This window comes from Spermophilus citellus (genome assembly GCF_964194105.1).
Source record: "Spermophilus citellus genome assembly, chromosome: 14".
Classification (NCBI taxonomy): domain Eukaryota; kingdom Metazoa; phylum Chordata; class Mammalia; order Rodentia; family Sciuridae; genus Spermophilus; species Spermophilus citellus.
In genome coordinates this window covers 3,730,643-3,751,303 of record NC_138194.1, presented here as the reverse complement: position 1 = coordinate 3,751,303, position 20,661 = coordinate 3,730,643, and the positions used below count along the sequence as shown (strand labels likewise).

General features: G+C 36.1%; 2 protein-coding genes across 2 annotated transcripts in view; one reads left to right on the top strand and one right to left on the bottom strand.

Moving 5' to 3' along the window:
• LOC308633208 (A-kinase anchor protein 9-like) overlaps positions 1-6,299 on the top strand; it is a 125,195-nt gene extending 118,896 nt beyond the window's left edge. The window contains exons 42-46 of the mRNA XM_081265743.1: positions 844-1,073; positions 3,188-3,273; positions 4,340-4,469; positions 4,985-5,124; positions 6,239-6,299. Of these exons, the coding sequence (XP_081121869.1) occupies positions 844-1,073; positions 3,188-3,273; positions 4,340-4,469; positions 4,985-5,124; positions 6,239-6,276 (624 nt within the window). The 3' untranslated portion in view covers positions 6,277-6,299. The remainder of the gene's footprint in view (positions 1-843; positions 1,074-3,187; positions 3,274-4,339; positions 4,470-4,984; positions 5,125-6,238) is intronic.
• A 2,192-nt stretch (positions 6,300-8,491) lies between these two features.
• LOC308633207 (krev interaction trapped protein 1-like) overlaps positions 8,492-20,661 on the bottom strand; it is a gene marked incomplete at its 3' end in the record, with an annotated part of 43,431 nt that continues 31,261 nt past the window's right edge. The window contains exons 13-14 of the mRNA XM_081265742.1: positions 19,127-19,293; positions 8,492-8,582 (exon numbers count right to left, since the gene is read on the bottom strand). Of these exons, the coding sequence (XP_081121868.1) occupies positions 8,492-8,582; positions 19,127-19,293 (258 nt within the window). The remainder of the gene's footprint in view (positions 8,583-19,126; positions 19,294-20,661) is intronic.

The following is a 20,661-nucleotide window of genomic DNA, read 5'->3' as shown; positions in this document are numbered from 1 at the left end:
CTGAGTCACTAGAAGCAGGCGAACCAGAACTAGAATGCAGCCCAATCCGGGCTCGGTGTGTTCTGAGAGGGGCAGACTGTTCGCCCGGGATCCCCTTCAGCTCAACAGTGCCTAGTGGTCCTGAGCGAACAGTATTTTGACAGTTTACTTCTCCCTATGCTCGCGCAGCTGAAGGGGTTAGAGACTTGATCTCTCCGCGTCCGCCGCGATGTTGGATCACTTAGATTTTAAATTGTCACTCATCTTATCAGCTGTTGCATTTAACTCGGCAGCTCACTCGCACGGTGAAGAGTCTGCTCTATGGTGCTCTGCGGGAGGTGGCGGCGGCGGCGCGGTGGCGGCTCAGCTGTGGCCTTCGGGACACCTGGGGAGGGGGTGCGGGCTGGGGGAGGGGAGGCAGCGCCTCGGGGCCGCGCGGGCCGGTACCGGACACGCAGGAGTGCGGGCGGGGTGGGGGAAAGAAATTGAGATCTAGATTTAGGGACTGAGCGTGGGAGGAGAGACAGCTGGGGAGAAGCAAAGCGGAAAGGCGGAGAGGAGAAGGAGAAGGGGCCGAGGGAGCCGGCCAGCTCGGGCTGTAGCCTTACTGCTCGCGCTGAAGTCATGGTGGACTCACTCCACCTTGGCTGGAGTCGTGGCGGATTCACTCCACCTAGGCCCCTTTCTTGACACGGTGCTGGGTCTTTATTGACAGATCTCCTTTAATGATCTTTACCTCATCTTTTCAGACGTGGCGGCGTGGAGCACGGAGCGGCTTACTCACTTCCCGCCGCCATCTTCCCCTCTCAATATCTGAATGACTTCTTAATAATGACTTTATGTTCTTCCCTTCTTTAAATGTAGAGGACTTATGGTAAATACTTGAGGGCAGAAAGTTTTCGAAAAGCTCTCATTTATCAGAAGAAATACCTGCTGCAATTATTGGGCAAATTCCAAGAATGTGAGGATGCCACCATAACGCTGCTTGCCCGGATGGGGGGTCAGCCAGCCTTCACCAATCTGGAGTTCATCAGCTGCCCAAAGGGCTTATCCAGATTTCGTTCAGCTGTCAGAGTGTCCATTGCAATTTCACGGTAAAGTTTTTGAAAGAAAATTGATTTTATTCAGAGACCCTCTAAAGGGATATTTGTCCTGTAATTCTAGCTACTCAGAAGGCTAAGGCAGGAGCATTGCAAGTTTGAGGCCAGTCTCAGCAACCTATTGAGACACTATGTCAAAATAAGAAGCAAAAGAGGTTGGGGATATGGCTCAGTGGTAGAGCAGTTCTGGATTTAATCTCCAGTACCATAGGGAGGAAAAAAAAAAAAGTTTGTATAGTATTTCTTTGCCATCCCTAAAATATAAATTTCTCTCTGGGTTTTCATCCTTTTAGCAAGGATTCTTTATTCTGTACTGTGTAAATATACCCTTTGGAAAGGGCCTGCTTAGGTACATGCAGCTGTGACTCAAGCTGGCATATCCAGTCCAATTGTCATTTTTTAATTTGAATAGACCCGTGAACTAGCTTATACATACATAGACATAAGAGAGATCATAAAAAGGAAAAGTTTTTTTTGAAAAATCACACCTCAGGCCGGCATACATCTGTCTTCCTTTCCTACTAAAATAATCTGTTTTTTACCCAACTCTGGAAAGCCCTGTTCTACCTCTGCATTCAAGTCCAAGGTTGGCCTTCAGGGATTCTGCTAGTGCTTTTGTCACTCTTTTCCTAGTAGTTACAAGCTAGGAACTTTGGCATTCATTCCATATGTGGTTGAAACTACCTTGTAGTCATGAACCACTACTGTCCTCTTAACTAGTAGATAAGATAATCAGGGGCTGGGGCTGAGGCTCAGTGGTAGGGCGCTTGGCTAGCATGTGTGAGGCACTGGGTTTGATCCCCAGCACCACATAAAAATAAAGGTTTGTGTCCATCTACAACTAAAAAAATAAAATAAATTTTAAAAAGATCACTCAGACACTTAGGCTTCTCCATGTGTACCCTCCTTTTTATTTCTCTGAAACTCAGCAGAGTCCCAAAGGAATTTTGTTTCTTAAAGTAGTTCTTGCCAGGTCACATTTGATGCTTCTTCAAAGGATTTTGCTCTTTTTTTTTTCTTCTGAAAAATATGAGTTTTGCTTTTGTTTCTGTGTTTTTAAACTGGAAACTTGAGTTTCCTTAGTTCCAAATGTCAGTTCACAAATGAAAAAAATGGGACAAGGAGGGGTTATAAACCCAGTAGGGACAATTAGCCTGGTCTCTCTATTGCACCCATGCTGGCTCTCTAAAAACAGCTCAAGTCTGGCCTGTTTGTCTTCCACTGTGCCTGCCTCTTCTTCTTATTGTAGTCTCACACTCCAGTTTCTCCTTTCCCACTTCTCATTCCCAACGTCACCTTGTGTCTGGCAAACAAAGGGTAAGCACTGGCAGATACATTGATGGAAAAGATGTAATACCTGCCTAAAATCCAAAGACAGCTCACTTTCTGTTGGGGAAGGGCCATATACACAGAACTTAGGAGACACTCATGTGAAGTCTCAGGAGTTAGACAAGTCATTTTGATTAGAGGAATTTGGGGAGACTTATATTTTGACTCTCTTAAAATTGAGTCTTGAAACAGACTGGTTCCACAGTGTGCTCTCACCTTCAGAATTATGATCCTGACAGAGCCCTGGCACTCCAGAAAGCTCTCTAAGCCAAGATGGGCCATGCAGCAAACCTAATGCAGCTATATGATGACATTAATACCCCCATTCATTTAAAGCCAGCATTGTTTTTTGTTCCTGGTCACATGGCCTCACCCATCCTCCAGCTTTCCCAGCTCCCTCTTATGGGTCCTTTTATTCTTTTATCCTCTCATCTACCTTTCATCCACTGTTCTGTTTCCTGCAGCTACTTTCTTTCTGTGTATTTTTTGCCCTCCATCTCTTCCTGTCTCATTAATCCGTAAAGCTAGAACCTGATTCTGGCAACACCAAAGACCTCTGCTTCCCCTTGAAAATGAGGTGAGGGGAGCTTACAACTGTGTTCTTCTGTTCCAGTTAATTTTTCCATCAACCCAAGTGCATGTACATAGTTTTGGATTAGGAAATTGTGATTATGTTGAAATCTGATCTTGTGTTCATATTTAAATGATTTTTGTAGACGGTATATTTTATGATCTTTATAGATATGCTGTGATGTCTTATCTTGGAATCTTTTTTTTAGAATGAAAATTTTGGTTCAACGGTGGCAGCAAGTCACAGGTTCTGGTTCCACCAATGTTAACAGGGATGGCTTTGAACTGAATCCAGGTAAAGTCAAAATAGCATTTTTCTACATTTACAGCCCTCTAAAATTATTGAAAATGTAATATCTTCCAAATAGCAAATTCTGGAGCCAGTGTTTTCCAAAGATAAAGGACCTTATTACTAACAAGGCTAGGGACTTCATTGTTTTAAAGAGAATAAGAATTGCTGATTTTTGTGGGCGCTGGTCTACACTAAGCCCTGCTTTTTTCATATATTCTGCCAATTTGATGTAATCACAATTACTATTATTCTCACTTTACAGATGAACAATTGAGCACTGGAAAACACATGGTATTTGTCCCAGATTACCCAGTAGTGCTGCCCAGTAGGGGCACTTAAGGCTCTGGGTTCAAGAGAGAATAGCTATTAGTCATGTAAAACGGTTATGGTTTGAAGTTTTCATGATCTAATAACACTCGAATCATTTGAGTTTACTACTACATTGTATAAAAATAAGAACAGTTAAAATTCCTTCTCTCTACACCTAGAATGAAGTAGAAAGAACATTAGAGCTTGAACATTTGGGATATAAGGATGAGGTCAAAAGCGGGAGAGCACAGAGTACAGAGAAAAGGGAAATTTCCATGAAAGTATTTTGAAATATAAATGCTTGCACTGAGAAATTTTTATCTGTGTCATACCAAAAATTAGCAAATCTTGATTGCATTTTTTTTCCTATAAAAGGAGAGTGGAGTCATAAAGGATCTGGTTACATTAGTCTAATTTTTCTTATCCACATTATCTTTTCCCCCAAATGATAACACATTCAGAAACCCTAAGATTGAGGTCTTTTAGAAATAAAATACTCCAATTCAGTAGTTTTTCTTTGAAGCATAGTTCAGATATCAGAAATACTCAATTTCAATAACAATATTGAAAGCTTAAGTTTTATCTGTACTGTTCTCTTCTTTAGCAAGAATAATTGAAAATTATTATTATAAGTAAGACAGCATGGTATAATACACTATATACACATGGTATAATACTGTTTTGTAGAAATGTTCAAGGGCTTGGTTTTTAGTTTTTGGTGTGTTTTGCTTTGTTTCTTAACATCTTGCATTACATTAAGGTGCTGAAAAGACTGACCCATTTTATCATTCTTCTGATGAACTAGAGCTAGATGGAGAACCAAGACATACAACATACCGCTCAAGATCAGATCTGGATTCTCCTAGGTGCCTTTTACCGTTTCAAAATAGGTAAGAATTAAATGTATTAATATTTAACAGAGAAAGATGGACACTGATAGGACTTTGGCAGGTGGACATCTTTAGTTGTAATTTATTTAACCTATGGCCCAGAATCAAAGCTAGGTTTTAAATTTGTAAATGGTTTCTAAGGTTAACAGAAACAGAGCTGATCAAATGTTGCTTACTATATGCCATAGTTAGACATTGGAAAAAGTGTTGATTAAAATTGATAAGTCCCTGGCCGTTAGAGAAAATGTTAGTCTGCATGACAGATGCATTTTTACATATCCAACATTTACTGACAAACTGACAGGGTTTATACTTGGCATTTTCATGAAGCCCTAGCTTCTTTGAATTTATTGAAGACCAATTTCTTTCCCATCCCAAACTTAGAAGCATTGGGGATATAGATCATATAATATGTACGTGGCCTGCCTTTCGGGGGTGGGGGAGGAGGCAGGTGTGTAATGTGATTGCATTGTTTCCGGGTAATTTGGTATATGTACATTGCTTTTAATCCTTAGGTCTCCAGGCACCCTAGCTGATTTATATCCTGGTTCCACAGCATGCTCTCACCTTCAGAATTATGATCCTGATAGAGCCCTGGCAGATTATATCACTCGGCTAGAGGCACTACAAAGAAGACTTGGAACTGTACAGACAGGTGCTTAAGTTTAACCACTTATTGGTAGTGCCATAGTGCTAGACCCACAGCTCTCCTCATTTTGAAACTCCTTAACCCTCATTGTTTAGAATAAAATCTACTTCACTTACCAAGTTAGGTAAAGCTTAAACTGTGTAACCAGCAGCGCAACTAACTTTAGAGTATTCAAGACATGATTTATCACCTCAAATCCTGCCCACCCCAAAATAATTCCCCTACTACCTCTTCATTCAGTAGATTGCTCATAGAAAATACATGATTGAAGACTAATGTGGGAAGGTGCTCTGAGGTAATGCATGGTAGAAAGTGGTGAGGCATACAGATACTGGTGAGGAAGAGGATTGATCACTTAGTACAACCATTATCCCTACTACTGCCTGGTGCTTTTAAGAGTGATCCAAAAAAAAATCCTAACAATGATCTTTTACTTTTCTTTCCTCAAAAACATACCTGAAGTGTCATACTTGATAACAGAAGTGGATTTTCTATTCATTATGAGAAAACTTCTTTACCCTGTCTTCCTTTAGTTCACTTCTGATCCAGAGATTTTGAATCATTTTAGTTTGAATTGTATTCAGTCTACTTTTACAGGTTTTTTTTAACTTTTATTAATGATTCTCTTTTCCTACTAGTCCCACAAACTGTGGACTAATATCAGATTGAGTTAGTAGTTATCTCTTCATTCATTCATTCAAAAAATTCATGTGTTTAACACAAGTAACTTGTAGTACTAGGAAACTCTCATTATTATAGTTGAAGTCTGTTTGTTGGTTAAAGGTTTGTTTTGTTTTAAGCGTCCAAATTTCAAAAGACCCAGAATCTGAAGACCAAAATATTTTTTAGGATATACTAAAAATATATAGAACTTCAACCTTTAGAACACTTTATATTAGCAGGAGTCTTGATTCCTTGCTTTAGAACCACTCTTGATGACTTATAAGTATAGTCAAAATCTCTCTAAAAATCAGTTGAACTATAAATAAGACATTTAAGGAAGAAAGGGCATTTTTTCTGATGGAGAGTTAAGAGTAATCTTTTTGTTATCTATATCAGCTAATTTATATAGAACAATCTAATTTAAAATCATGCAAAATGTCTTGTTTTTCTCTTACAGGTTCAACTACTACATTTCATTGTGGTATGAGAAGATAATACTTTAAAAACATCAAAAGTTGAAGTGATTTTAAACAAATTCTCTTTCGTAAATCAAAGATTCTTTTGTGCTTTTATATTGTGAATATTTAATGGGACCAAAACAAACACAGCTTATGATTGTATCAGATCTCTTGCACATGAAAACAAACTGGAATTTGTACATACAAGCATTGTGTATGTATTCATGCACAATAATCACTAAATTACATGTATATTTGCAGAATGTTAATTTAAATGATTAAATTATAAACCTTGTGTATTTATCAAATGGGTGAAAAGATTAAACTTTTGCCGATATGATACTGCTGAATGTGTAGCTTGCGGTGTCCTGCACTTTTCATTTAAGGCTACTAAAATTACATGTTTCTGCCTAATATATTTGCTACTGGTGATGAAGACAGAAGATATCACTTGTAGACACCTATTTTTGTATAATGGTAGAAGTTTTGAATTTTATGGGGTATTTTGTCAAAGCACTGAAAATAAAAATGACTTCACCATTTTCACCACACTGTATTTGAAACTTCTTCATTTTTAACTGAGCCATATAGTTCCTGGTGCATATCCTCATAAATTACTTATCTTAAATACGCAAGACCTTAGGATTCAAACAGAAAGTTGTCCTCATATAATTGTATATTAGGGTTTTCTATGAAGGTTTTCCCTCTGCCTTTCCATCAACTTATATCTAAGGATAATATTTCTTAAAAGCCATATTTATTCAATTACATTTGGTGTTACATGTATCTAACAGTATGTCTTTACAATCTGTGGCCCACTATGACACAAAAATCATTTAGCTCAAATAATCTAAATTTATTAATTAGATTTCAGCAGAATGAAACAGAATTCCTGCTGTCCAACACAATTCAGAGTGGGAAGCTGTCACAGATGTTGTTTCTTTATCTAGAGTGTTCCAATAACATGGCAACTCACTAAAACAGGAATTGTATTTGTTGCTGATGTCTGGAGGATTTTGATGTCCTATGATTTAGATCAACACAAATAAGCATAGTAACGAGTTGTACATTCTTGGAAGTTTCAATATTAGCAGCTGGGCTTCAGTATGAGGATTTCTAAACATAGCAAAAGTATCCTAAAACAGCTAGTGGAAGTGGAGGAGAGTTGTGGGTAAGAACCAGAAGCTAAAATGATTGCCATTCAGGACTATTTTGTTGTAGACACATGACAAAAGCAGATGGACATAAGGGGAGGGAGGGGAAAAAAGAGGAGGGAGCAAGAGGGATAGGAATGATGGTGGAATGAGTTAGACATCATTACCCTAAGTATATGTATAAGACATGAATGGTATGAAAATACTTTGTGTATAACCAGTGTCTTGAAAAAATGTGTTCTACATGCGTAATATAAAATGAATTGCATTCTGCCATCATGTATAACAAATCAGAATAAATTTTAAAAAATTAAAAAAAGAGCAGATGGACAAGTACTTAGCAACAGCAGTTCTCAATAGTCTGTAGTTTAAAAACTAAATCTGCAGTGCTCCCCTAGCATACATAAGGCCCTAGTTTCAAGCCATAACACCATAAAGCAAAACTGAAATCAAACTTCACTAACAGAGCAGCTTTGCCTAGGGTTCTTAACTTTTTTCTTTTTTAAGTTGTCAATGGACCTTTATTTTACATATTTATATGAGGTGCTAAGAATCAAACCCAGTGCCTCACACATGCTAGGCAAAGTGCTCTACCACTGAGCTCTACCCTGACCCACCAACTCATGCTTATTACATAGTTAATCCCAGCTCCTGACCACTGACAGGAGCACTGACATGGATCTCTTTAGCCGTCTGCCAAAGCTATCAATCCTGATTTTCAGAATGCTTTTAAAGACTATATATATATATATATATATATATATATATATATATATATATACAAACATATATATACATACATACATACATATGATTCCAAAGAAAACCAATTATACACAAATAATTACTAAACTTTTCAAGTTGTGATATAGTACATATTAAAACATTAAAGTGTACTATAAGCCACCTATAATCCCAGCTGCCCAGATCCACCCACACCAACCTACCCAGAATCCCTGCTCTCAGTGGTCCTGATTTACTCCTCCACAAGCAGGGCAGACACCACCAGAGTCTAGCCTTTGGTGCAGGACTTCCCCTTCCAACCAGCAGACTACCACAGGAGGTCAAGCTCAGCGGCCCAGACCCACCCATTCCAACTTAAGCAGGACCCAGATCCAGGATGTAGTAGCATTTATTGAGGACACCAGAAGGGTCTGGAAGCCCAACATCAAGGTGAGGTGAAGACATTCTGCACAGGTATGACAAAAATATAGAAAAGAAACTGTAACATCTCAGATCCACACTGCAAGAAAGGCAGACACATATAGACAACATAAAAAAACAAGGGAAGAAAGTGCCCCCAAACAAACCAGGATGCTATAATATCAGAACCCATAATATCAGTGAAGTTGATGAAATGTCAGAGAAGCAGTTCAGAGATTCATAATTAAAATAATCTTGGGTTGGGGATGTGGCTCAAGCAGTAGCACGCTCGCCTGGCATGCGTGCGGCCCAGGTTTGATCCTCAGCACCACATACAAACAAAGATGTTGTGTCTGCCGAAAACTAAAAAATAAATATTAAGATATTCTCTCTCTCTCTCTCTCTCTCTCTCTCTCTCTCTCTCAAAAAAAAAATAAATAAATAAATAAAATAATCTTTGAATTAAAGAATGACCTAAATGAGCAAATACAAGCAAAAATTGATCCTTCCAACAATGAGATAAGAGCAAATACAAGTAGCAAAATATTACTCCGAGAGAGAGACACTCTGGGGGGGGGGGAAACAGAAATCCTTCAAATGAAGGATACAATAAATCAAAAAACTCAATAGAAAGCATAACCAACAGACTAGATCACTTGGAAGAAACATCAGATAATGAAGACAAAGAATACAATCTAGAAAATAAAATTGATCACACAGTGAAGAAAGAAACCATGAATAGAATATCTAAGAATTATGGGACAGCATCAAAAGATCAAATCTAAGAGTCATTGGGATAAAGGAAGGGACAGAGTTTCAAGCCAAAGGAATGCACAATCTCTACAATGAGATAATATCAGAAAATTTCCCAATCATGAAAAACAAATTGGAAAACCAAATACAAGAGGTTACAGGACACCAAATGTACAAAATTACAACAGTTCTACACCAAGGCATACTATAATAAAAATGCCTAGCATACAGAATAAGGATAGAATCTTAAAAGCTGCAAGAGAGGGGAATCATATCACATATAGGGGGAGACCAACCCATATCAGCAGATTTTTCAACCCAGACCTCAAAGCCAGGAGATTGTACAACATACACCAAGCTCTGAAAGAAAATGGATGCCAACCAAGAATCTTATATCCAGGCAAACCTAAGCTTTAGATTTGATGATAAAATAAAAACCTTCCGTGATACACAAAAGTTAAAAGAATTTACAACTAGAAAACCTGCACTACAGAACATCCTCAGCAAAATATTCCAAGAACAGGAAATTAAAAACAATGATGAAAATTAGCAGAGGGAGGGATTACAGTAAAGGAAAATCTAATCAGAGGAGAAACCACAAGTCACATTAAATACTAAAAATAAACAAAAATGGCTGAGAATACAAATCATGTCTCAGTAATAACCCTGAATGTTACTGGCCTAAACTCAACAATCAAAAGACATAGACTGGCAGACTGGATTTAAAAAAAAAAGACCCAACAATATACTCTTGTGTCCAAGAGCCTTGTCTCAGAAAAAGACCGAAGGTGAAGGGTTGGGAAAATCATACCACTCACATGGACTGCAGAAACAAGAAGGGGTTTCCATCCTTATATCAAATAAAGTAGACTTCAAGCTAAAGTCAATCAAAAGGAATAAAGAAGGACACTACATACTGTTAAAACCATACACCAACAAGACTTAACAATTATAAATATATATGCCTCAAACAATGAAGACTCTACATTCATCAAACAAACTCTTCTCAAGTTCAAGAGTCAAATAGACCACAATGATAATTTTGGGTGACTCTAACATACCTCTTTCATCACTAGATATATCTTTCAAACAAAAGCTGAAAAAAGAAACTACAGAACTCAATAATACAATCAATAATTTAGACTTAACTCACATATATAGAATATTCCAACCTTCAATGAGAGAATATACTTTCTTCTCAGCAGCAGATGGATTCCTTCTCTGAAATAGACCATATACTATGCCATAAAGCAACTCTTAGCAAATATAAAAAAATAGAGATACTACTCTGCATTATATCAGATCATAATGGAATGAAATTAGAAATCAATGATAAAATAAGAAATGAAATCCACTCCAACACTTGGAGACTAAATAATATGCTACTGAATGAACAATGGGTTACAGAAGACATCAAGGAGGGGATTAAACAAATTTTAGAGGTTAATGAGAACACAAATACAACATATCAAAATCTCTGCGACACTAAGAAACCAGTTCTAATGGGAAAGTTCATTGCATGGAGTTCATTAAAAGAAGAAAAAGTCAACAGATAAATTACTTAACACTACATCTCAAAGCCCTAGAAAAAGAACAAATCAACACCAAAAGCAGCAGAAGACAGGAAATAATTAAAAGCAGAGATGAAATCAATGAAACTGAAACAAAAAACAATTGAACAAAACAACATGCTAACCAAGAGAGAGAAAACTCAAATCACTAACATACATGATGAAAAAGGAAATATCACAACAGACACTACAAACATACAGAGGATAATTAGAAATTATTTTGAAAAGTTGTACTCCCATACAATAGAAAACATCGGAGGCATCTACAAATTTCTAGAGTGATAAAATTTGCCCAAATTGAATCAGGATGATATACACAATTTAAACAGATCAACTTCAAGTGACGAAATAGCAGACACCATCAAAAGTCTACCAACGAAGAAAAGCCCAGAACTGGATGGATTCAAAACCGAGTTCTACAAGACCTTTAAAGAAGAACTAATACCAATACTTTTCAATTTATTTCAAGAAATAGAAAAAGAAGCAGCACTTCCAAACTCATTCTATGAGGCCAATATCACTCTGATTCCAAAACCAGGCAAAGACACATCAAAGAAAGAAAACTACAGACTAATATCTCTAATGAACATAAATGCAAAAATTCTCAATAAAATTCTGGCAATTCTAATACAAAAACCTATCAAAAAGATCCTGCGTCATACTCAAGTGGGATTCACCCAGGGATACGAGGTTGGTTCAACATACAGAAATAAATAAATGTAATTCATCTCATCAATACACTTAAAGATAAGAAACATATGACCATCTCAATAGATGCAGAAAAAGCATTTGACAAAATACAGCACCCCTTTATGTTTAAAACACTAGAAAAACTAGGGATAACAGGAACATATCTCAACATCATAAAGGTTATCTATGCTAAGCTTCAGGCCATCATCATTTTGAATGGAGAAAAATTGAAGGCATTCCCTCTAAAAAACTGGGACAAGACAGGGATGCCCTCTTTCACCACTTCTATTTAACATAGTTCTTGAAACACTGGCCAGAGCAATTAGATGAAAGAAATTACAGGAATACACATAGGAAAAAAAGAACTCAAATTTGCACTATTTGCTGTTGATATGATTCTATACCTGGGAGACTCTAAAAGTTCTACCAGAAAACTTCTAGAACTAATAAATGAATTCAGCAAAGTAGCAGGATATAAAATCAACATCCATAAATCAAAAGCATTTCTGTATATCAGTGAAAATCCTCAGAGAGGGAAACGAGGAAAACTACCCCATTTTCAATAGCCTCAAAATAAAATACTTGGAAATCAACTTAAGAGGTGATTTCCAAGTATTTTATAATGAAATAAATATAATGAAAATTACAAAACCCTAAAGAAAGAAATCAAAGAAGACCTTAGAAAATTGAAAGATCTATCTTGCTCTTGGATAGGCAGAATTAATATTATCAAAATGACCATACTTCCAAAAGCACTATACAGATTTAATGCAATTCTGATCAAAATTCCAAAGACATTCCTCATAGAAATAGAAAAAGCAATCATGAAATTCATCTGGAAAACTAAGAGACCCAGAATAGCTAAAGCAATCCTTAGCAGGAAGAATGAAGCAGGTGGCATCACTATACCAGAACTTAAACTATACTACAGAGCAATAGTAACAAAAACAGCATAGTATTGGCACTAAAACAGACTGGTAGACCAATGGTAAAGAATAGAGGACACAGAGACTCACCCACAAAACTACCATTATCTTATGCTACACAAAAGTGCTAAGAAGATGCATTAGAGAAAAGATAGCCTCTTCAACAAATGGTGCTGGAAATCCATATGCAACAAAATGAAATTAAAATCCTATCTCTCACCATGCACAAAACTCAACTCAAAATGTATCAAAGACTTAGGAATGCAACCAGAACCCTGTGTCTAATAGAAGAAAAAAGTAGGCCCTAATCTCCATCATGTGGGATTAGGCCCCAACTTCCTTAATAAGACTCCTGTGGTGCATTTTTGGAAAAATTATAGGATGCAATGACCAAAAAGACAATAAAGGATTAGATGGTAAGTGGTTATCAAATGAAACATTAGATTTGCACATGATTATTGCCCAAGTATTTAACTCATTAGCTAACTCATCAATTTGATTCATAGTATATGGAGTAATAATTTTATTGGGAGAAATTCCAAACACTCCCTTTGCTGCTTTTATTCCTTTGAGTATTAATTGTCCTACAGCCTCAGGATACCTAGTAAGAATAGTGTTAGGAGAATAAGATAAATGTATCCATAATAATGGACCTTCTTGCCAAAATACTCCTGTAGGAATACTTTTTGTTGGTAGTACAATAAATAATAAAGGCAAACTTATATCAATTCTATCCAAATGCATATTTTCCATATATGTTTCAATGATTTTTAATGCCTTTCTTGCTTCAGGCGTTAACATTCGGGGTGAATTTGGATCTGATGGACCTTTTAGGATATCAAATAAAGGTCCCAACTCTCCTGTTGGTATACCTAGATAAGGCCTTATCCAATTTATGAATCCTAATAACTTTTGAAAGTCATTAAGTGATTTGAGTTGATCTACTCGTATTTGAAGTTTTGGTGGATGGACCATGATTGAGGATAATAGAACTCCTAAATAATTAATTGGAAAATTTAATTGTACTTTATCTATTGCTATCTCTAGATTATAATTTTTTAATATGTTTGTAAGTGTGGCATAACATTCTAGCAATGTGTTTTTATCTTTGTGTGCTAATAATATATCATCCACATAGTGAAATATTTGTAGTTCAGGATTTTGATTTCTAAGTGGCTGGATTACTTTGTTAACATAAATTTGACACATAGTTGGGCTGTTAGCCATCCCTTGAGGGAGTACTTTCCATTCATATCTCTGATCAGGACCTTCATGATTCAATGCAGGGATAGTAAATGTAAAACGTGGACTATCCTCAGGATGAATTGGAATTGAAAAAAACAATCTTTAATATCTATAACTAAAACATATCAGGTTTTTGGCAAAGCAGACAATTGAGGAATCCCCGATTGAGCAGGTCCCATAATAACCATCTCATTATTAATGGCTCTTAAATCTTGCAATAATCTCCATTTACCAGATTTCTTTTTGATGACAAAAATGGGAGTATTATGGGGAGATACAGAAGGTTGTATATGTCCTTCCGCTAATTGTTGTTTGACCAGGTCATGTGCTGCTTGTATCTTTTCTTTAGACAGGGGCCACTGAGGAACCCATACTGGTCTTTCTGATTTCCAAGTAATTTTGATTGTCTCAGTGGCCCTTTCTGAAAATCCAACCCATGTCTGTCCATTACTTGATCTATTTGTACTGGTGCTGCTATACCTTGTTCTTGTTTTTCTAATCTTTTTCCTTTCCTAAAACCTTGTCTAGTCATAATAGTGGGTGCATTTTGGTTGATGTTATTTGTTAATGTCAAACCTAATTGATCTAGGACATCTCGTCCCCATAAATTTACGGGAAGATGATCCAATACATATGGCTGTATAGTTCCTTCACATCCTTGAGGATCCTTCCAATCTAATACCATTGCACTTCTATGGGGATTAGTTGCCACTCCTAGGCCTCAAAGCGTTTGAGTGGCTTGTTGTAATGGCCAATGTTTTGGCCATTCTTGATGAGAGATGATGCTAAGGTCTGCACCTGTATCCAGTAGCCCATTAAATTCATGTCCTTGAATATTTAGTTTTAGCATGGGGTGAGAATCTGAATTTAAAGACAGCATAGCCCAATCTACACCTGTGGAGCCTAATCCCTTGGAACCTCTTTCTACAGTATGACTGGAAAATTTATCATGTAGGCTGGGTATTATTAGTAACTGTGCTATTCTATCTCCTGGTGAAATTACTGATATATTTGTGGTTTTGGGCCCTGGAGCATTGGGCGCCCCTGTCCATTTTTTGGCAATGGAGCCCGATGCCTTTCTCCACGATATCTTGGATAAACACCTGGTCCTTGTTCGTTTTTTGATAATGGAGTACCCTCTATGGTGGTTTGAGAACGGCATTCATTAGCCCAATGTCTCCCTCTATGGCATCATGGGCAAATACCAAGTATTCTACTCCTTGATACCTAGTTTTGTTAAACCCTCCTCCTATGGGGCAATTCCTTTTAAAATGTCCTGTTTGTTCACAATTGTAGCATGTTCTTGGCCTGGCATCTAAAGCCTGTTTTACTGCAGCTGCCATGATTTGCCCTTGATCATTAATGTCTCTGGCATCTAAAGCCTGTTTTACTGCAGCTGCCACAACTTGCCCTTGTTCATTAATGTCTCTGGCATCTAAAACCTGTTGTACTGCAGCTGCCACAACTTGCCCTTGTTCATTAATGTCTCTACATAATTTAATATATGTGTTTAAATCTTCATGTTTTCATGAAAAACCTTCAGAGCCCAACTGCCACCACCGGCTTCCCACAAGCCTCTCCCTCCCACACTCCTCCTGCTCTTGAGGCCGACTGGCTGGGTCGTGTGAGCGGAGCCAAAAAAGTCCCCCAATGAGCAGCTTCGTAGTCTGAAAGGGCGGGGAAACAGCCCAATGAGCATCACCGCAGAGGAGCCAATCAGCTAGAAGTTGGGGCCGCTGTGAGCCAATCATCAGCTAGCAGCTGGAAGTTTGCTGGGGCCCCTTCAGCTGTGGCTCTCAACAAACTCTAGATAGGGCAGAGAGGTTGGAGGGGAAGGGAGCGGGCATGGGGCTATAAATGATGGTGGAATGTGATGATCATTATTATCCAAAGTACAGGTATGAAGACACGAATTGGTGTGAATATAATTTGTATACAACCAGAGATATGAAAAATTGTGTTCTATGTGTAATAAGAATCAATGCATTCTGCTGTCATACATACATAAAAAAATAAACTAAGTTTTTTTTTTAATTTTAAGTTGTCAATGGACCTTTATTTTACTTACTTATATGTGGTGCTGAGAAATCAAACCCAGTACCTCACACATGCTAGGCAAGCGTTCTACCACTGAGTTACAACCCCAGTCCCTTGCCATGGATCTCTTTAGCCGTCTAGTGAAGCTATCCATCCTTTTCAGAATGCTTTTAAAGACAATATAAATATATCATTTATACATATGATTGTGAAGAAAACCAATTATACACAAATAATTACTAAACTAAGTAATTATTCAAATTGTGATATAGTATATATTAAAACATTAAAGTACTGTAAACCACCTGTAATCCCAGCCACTTGGAAGGATGAGGCAGGAAGATCACAACTTCAAAGCCAGCCTCAGCAACTTAGCAAAACCCTGTATCTAAATAAAATATGAAAAAGGACTGGGGATGTGGTTAAGCACCCCTGGGTTCAAGCCCTGGTACAAAGAAAAAAAGGCATTAATGGAATCTACCAGTGGGCCTAATTATGATAATCTTCAAATTAGTGTTGAGACTTAAGATTCCTCAAGAGATCTGAAGGATGTGTAATTTGATATGAAAATATCTGATTTCTATTGACAAATGTATAGATTACTGCTAATATGCAACTACCTTATTGCCTAAATTTAACAAATGGAAAATACTAAATTGCAGTTCGAAATTGGTGCAAATAAGGATACAATTTCCCCCCTCCAGGTTCCTTGATTTCCTGATTTCTAACTCATTGAAATACACACAATTCATGAACACAGACTGTATTTTTCTCAAGGAGAATTTTAATGTGAAAAACTTTTTAACAGCAGAGATTTGTTCTAAACAATTAGAATTTAACACAAGTCTTCCAGCCTCTTAAACAGAACTGTAATATACATAAGGGAAAATATTTTGGCTTCATCTAGTACAAGCAAATTATGTGATCAAATTACAGGTATCTCATTATAATTAGGCCCCCAGTTATAATTTGAGTTAGGTTTATTACTGAACATAGGGCTTCATAGAATATGACCAATAATACCAAGAACCTGCTTCATATTACCTTATCTTAAAGCCACAGTTCCCTGATCTCATATCCTGTACTTTTGAAAAGTTTATTTACTTGAATGAATGGAACTAGTAATAGAAACATCCATAAATAGATTTTGGAGGAGGCAGGGAATAACACTGAGCCAAAGAAGAAAACGAAAATTATATTTCCTACAGACTTGATTTTGGACTTGCACATAGATGTGACCTTGTGGAACAGGACACCTATTTATCAGATGGAGACGTAAGTAATATTTAGTATATGAAGACACATGGGTAGTCTTTTTTAGTATTTATTATTTTTCAGAAATGATTACCAAAGCATGGTCCTACATCTCTCTCAACTTCCAATAGTGCTTCCAGTTCAAACTTAAAAAGGATGTATTTTTCTATAACTTATCTCTATCACTGCTCAATATCATCATACCAAAACTTATTAATAATATTCTCTTTTATCCCAGGCTATAACTGTGAGTTTATTCCCTACTTTTCCATCCTTACACACAAAAACTTGCCAGATAAATGAATAACTAAGACTTTCCAAATATTTCCCTGGGCTTTCTTTGTCTTGTATAATTAGTCCCAGATTTGAAATTCCTGACCTTATTTGTCTATAGCTTTTAAAATTAGTACCTGGAAATTGTACTATTTTGGAGTCTGCTAGTTACATAGATCCCCCAAAACAATTATTTTTACTAATAAACTTTGGCTTCCTCAAAGCACATGTAGTAAGTATCAAAACTATTATAAAATGTTTCAAATGCCATTAGATTTGATAGAATCATTCAGTTAATAAAATATTAAAATCATAAATTAAACTGGCTTTTAGAATTACACAAACAGTGTACTATGAGAGCTGTTTTGTAAACTTCATTTTCTTCAAATGTTTTCGCAGTTACAATAATATATCACGTTAGTTCCTTGCAGCTTTTTTCATTTTGATCTTCATTTGTAACGAATAACTGGGTTTTCAGCCGTATGAATCATAGTTGTATAATTCACAGTGGGAAAATATCCATTAATGAGATCAAATTCATATAGACGAAGCATAGTGGACCAAATCGTCTTGATTTGAACATAAGCGAAATTTTCCCCAATACAACGATGGCGTCCTATTTAAAAAAATTTTTTTTCATCAGAATCAATGCAAATTTTTCCTCATCTCTTTTAGCCTAAAGTGATATTTGTTTACATACATTTTAGATCAGCAGCAAATATACAGACAGTATAATTAAAAAATGAATCTTAACTTCACATAAACTAAGAATATAAACAGTTTATTTAGAATTACAGAATATTTTCAATGTTTTTAGGAAAATGGTTCTTGGTAATTATGAAGACCTTTCCAATGACTTTTTTTTTTTGAGATTTAACATCTTGGTTAAGCAAAGGTTTGAATCATAAAACATCTCATAGATATATAGTTTCAGTGACATAATTAAGACCAATTATTAAGAGAATATTGATTTAATATAAGGTTCTAAAAATGACAGCTGGCTGAAAATGAAATAAGCTGCCGTTTATATAGCTGAACAACCTACTTCCTGAAGAGGATGCTAGATAATTACCAGTTTAGAAATTATTCCTCTCCTGGGGCAGAATTTGGGCTACACAACTAATGCATTTTCCAATTATTAACAATCAGATTATTCTTTTATGTTATGTTATATACTGCATTATTCAAGTTATTTATTAAATAAAGCTAAGATCAGAAGTTCCCAGCAAATTTTAGGCTATTTTTATATGATGAAAAAGTCATATGGCACTTAAAATGATCTCTCTGGAAAGACCAAATAAGAAGCCATATAATACAGTTTAACTTATACCAAGTACCAATGGATGGAGAAAAGATTGGAGGAATAAGAATCTGTCTGATTTGTTCTAGAATCTTATGAAAATTACGTTTTCAAATCTATGCTCAAATTTCTTAACTTAAAGACCTTCATATCAGGAGGATATTCTCAGAGGGCAAAAATGTTCACAAACAATCCAGAAAAGCTTCAAATCTGTTTTCTGAAATACTTTGTTATTATATTTAAACTCCAATGGTTCTTTAAAATAAAAACTGCAAAGAGCTTTAAATACAATTATAAGGGAAAACAAGAATGGACTATAAATAAACTTAGACTTAATATTAACTATCTAGATTAGAAGGTAATACAGCATTGTACAAGGATTAACAGGTCAGTTTCCCTTACTACAAATGGAATACATTTTTCCAACTGGATTCTACTACCAAAATCTTGTATAAAAATGTTCTAATAAAATTTCAAAACTTTCTTGGTTAGATAGAATCTTTAGCATAACACAAGACCATACACAGCATTAAATACTTACTTTAGGAAACCTTGCTTGTGTTTCTTACTTTCATAATTTCCATACACTATTTGCAACAGCAGGCTTGCCAATGTTATCAGTTTAGCATCAGGAGCTGTATAAAAGCCCTTTAATAAATTATATCTGGCTTCATCAAAGAGAATAAGAATAGCCAGTGGGTCCTCAATCTTAAAAGAAAAAGTATAATGTGGTTATCAGGCTACAATTTCCTTTTAAAAATATATAGCTTGTCACTGTATAATAAAGAAAAAGCAGAAATTGCACATTTATACATCAATGAACTGTTACTGCTTTAGAGCAGGAGTTGTGGAAACTTTTTCTAAGGGCTAAATAATAATATTTTAAGCTTTGTGAGCCATATAATCTCTGTTGCAACTATTCAACTTTATCATTATAGTATAAAAGCAGCTTCAGGCAATACTTAAATAAGTGGTATGGCATACAACTTTTTGTAAAGATACTCAATTTGAATTCCAGAAAATTTTCACATGATTTAAATTTTATTCTTTACATTTTTTAACCATCATAAAATATAAATATGCATTCTTAGCTTTTAGGTTATACAAAAATAGGAAACAGGCAGGATATGATCATGACAATAGTTTGCTAACCCCGTTTTGACCATCTAATAATATTACCTTCAGTTTATGGATATCAATGAACTCTAGCACTAAATCTTTATATTCATAAAAATATTTTCTATTACCTATGTTTATACACTGTATTAGTGAAGATAAAAAGGAAGTTTATCAATTCCAAGAAGTACAAATGTACTTTAAATGCTTGTCTTATGGGTTTTCTTTCTTTCTTTCTTTCTTTTTTTTTAACTAGGGATTAAATCCAGGGGTGCTTAACCATTGAGCAACATCCCCAGCCCTTTTTTTATATTTGAGAGACAGGGTCTCACTGAGTTGCTTAGGGCCTTGCTAAGTTGCTGAGGTTGGCTTTGAACTCATGATCCTCCTGCTTCAGCCTCCTGAACTGCTGGGATTACAGGCCTGCACCACTGCACAATAGAATATTACTCAGCCTTAAATGAAATTATGGCATTTGCAGGTAAAGGGATGAAGCTAGAGAATATCATGTTAAGTAAAATAAGCCAATCGCCCAAACCAAAAGGCCTAATGTTTTCTCTGATAAGCTAATGTTGATCCATAGTTGAGGATAGGTAGGGAAGAATGAAGGAACTTTGGATTGGGCAGAAGGGAGTGAGTGAAAGGGTAGGGCTGTGGAGATGGGAAGGGGGTAGAATGAAACATTATTACCCTATATACACGTATAATTACTCTATTGGTGTGACTTGCACCATGTAGAGCCAGAGGAATGAGAAGTTGTGCTCCATTTGTGTAAAATGTGTCAAAATGCATTCTACTCTCCTGCATAACTAATAAGAACAATTAAAAAAAATTTTTAAAGTTTGTCTTAAAGGAAACATTTTTCATATTATCTGAATAAAGATTTTTGTATTTAGGAATAACATTAAAAGCATAGTTTGCTGGGTGCACATCTCTAATACCAGCGGCTTGGGAGGATGA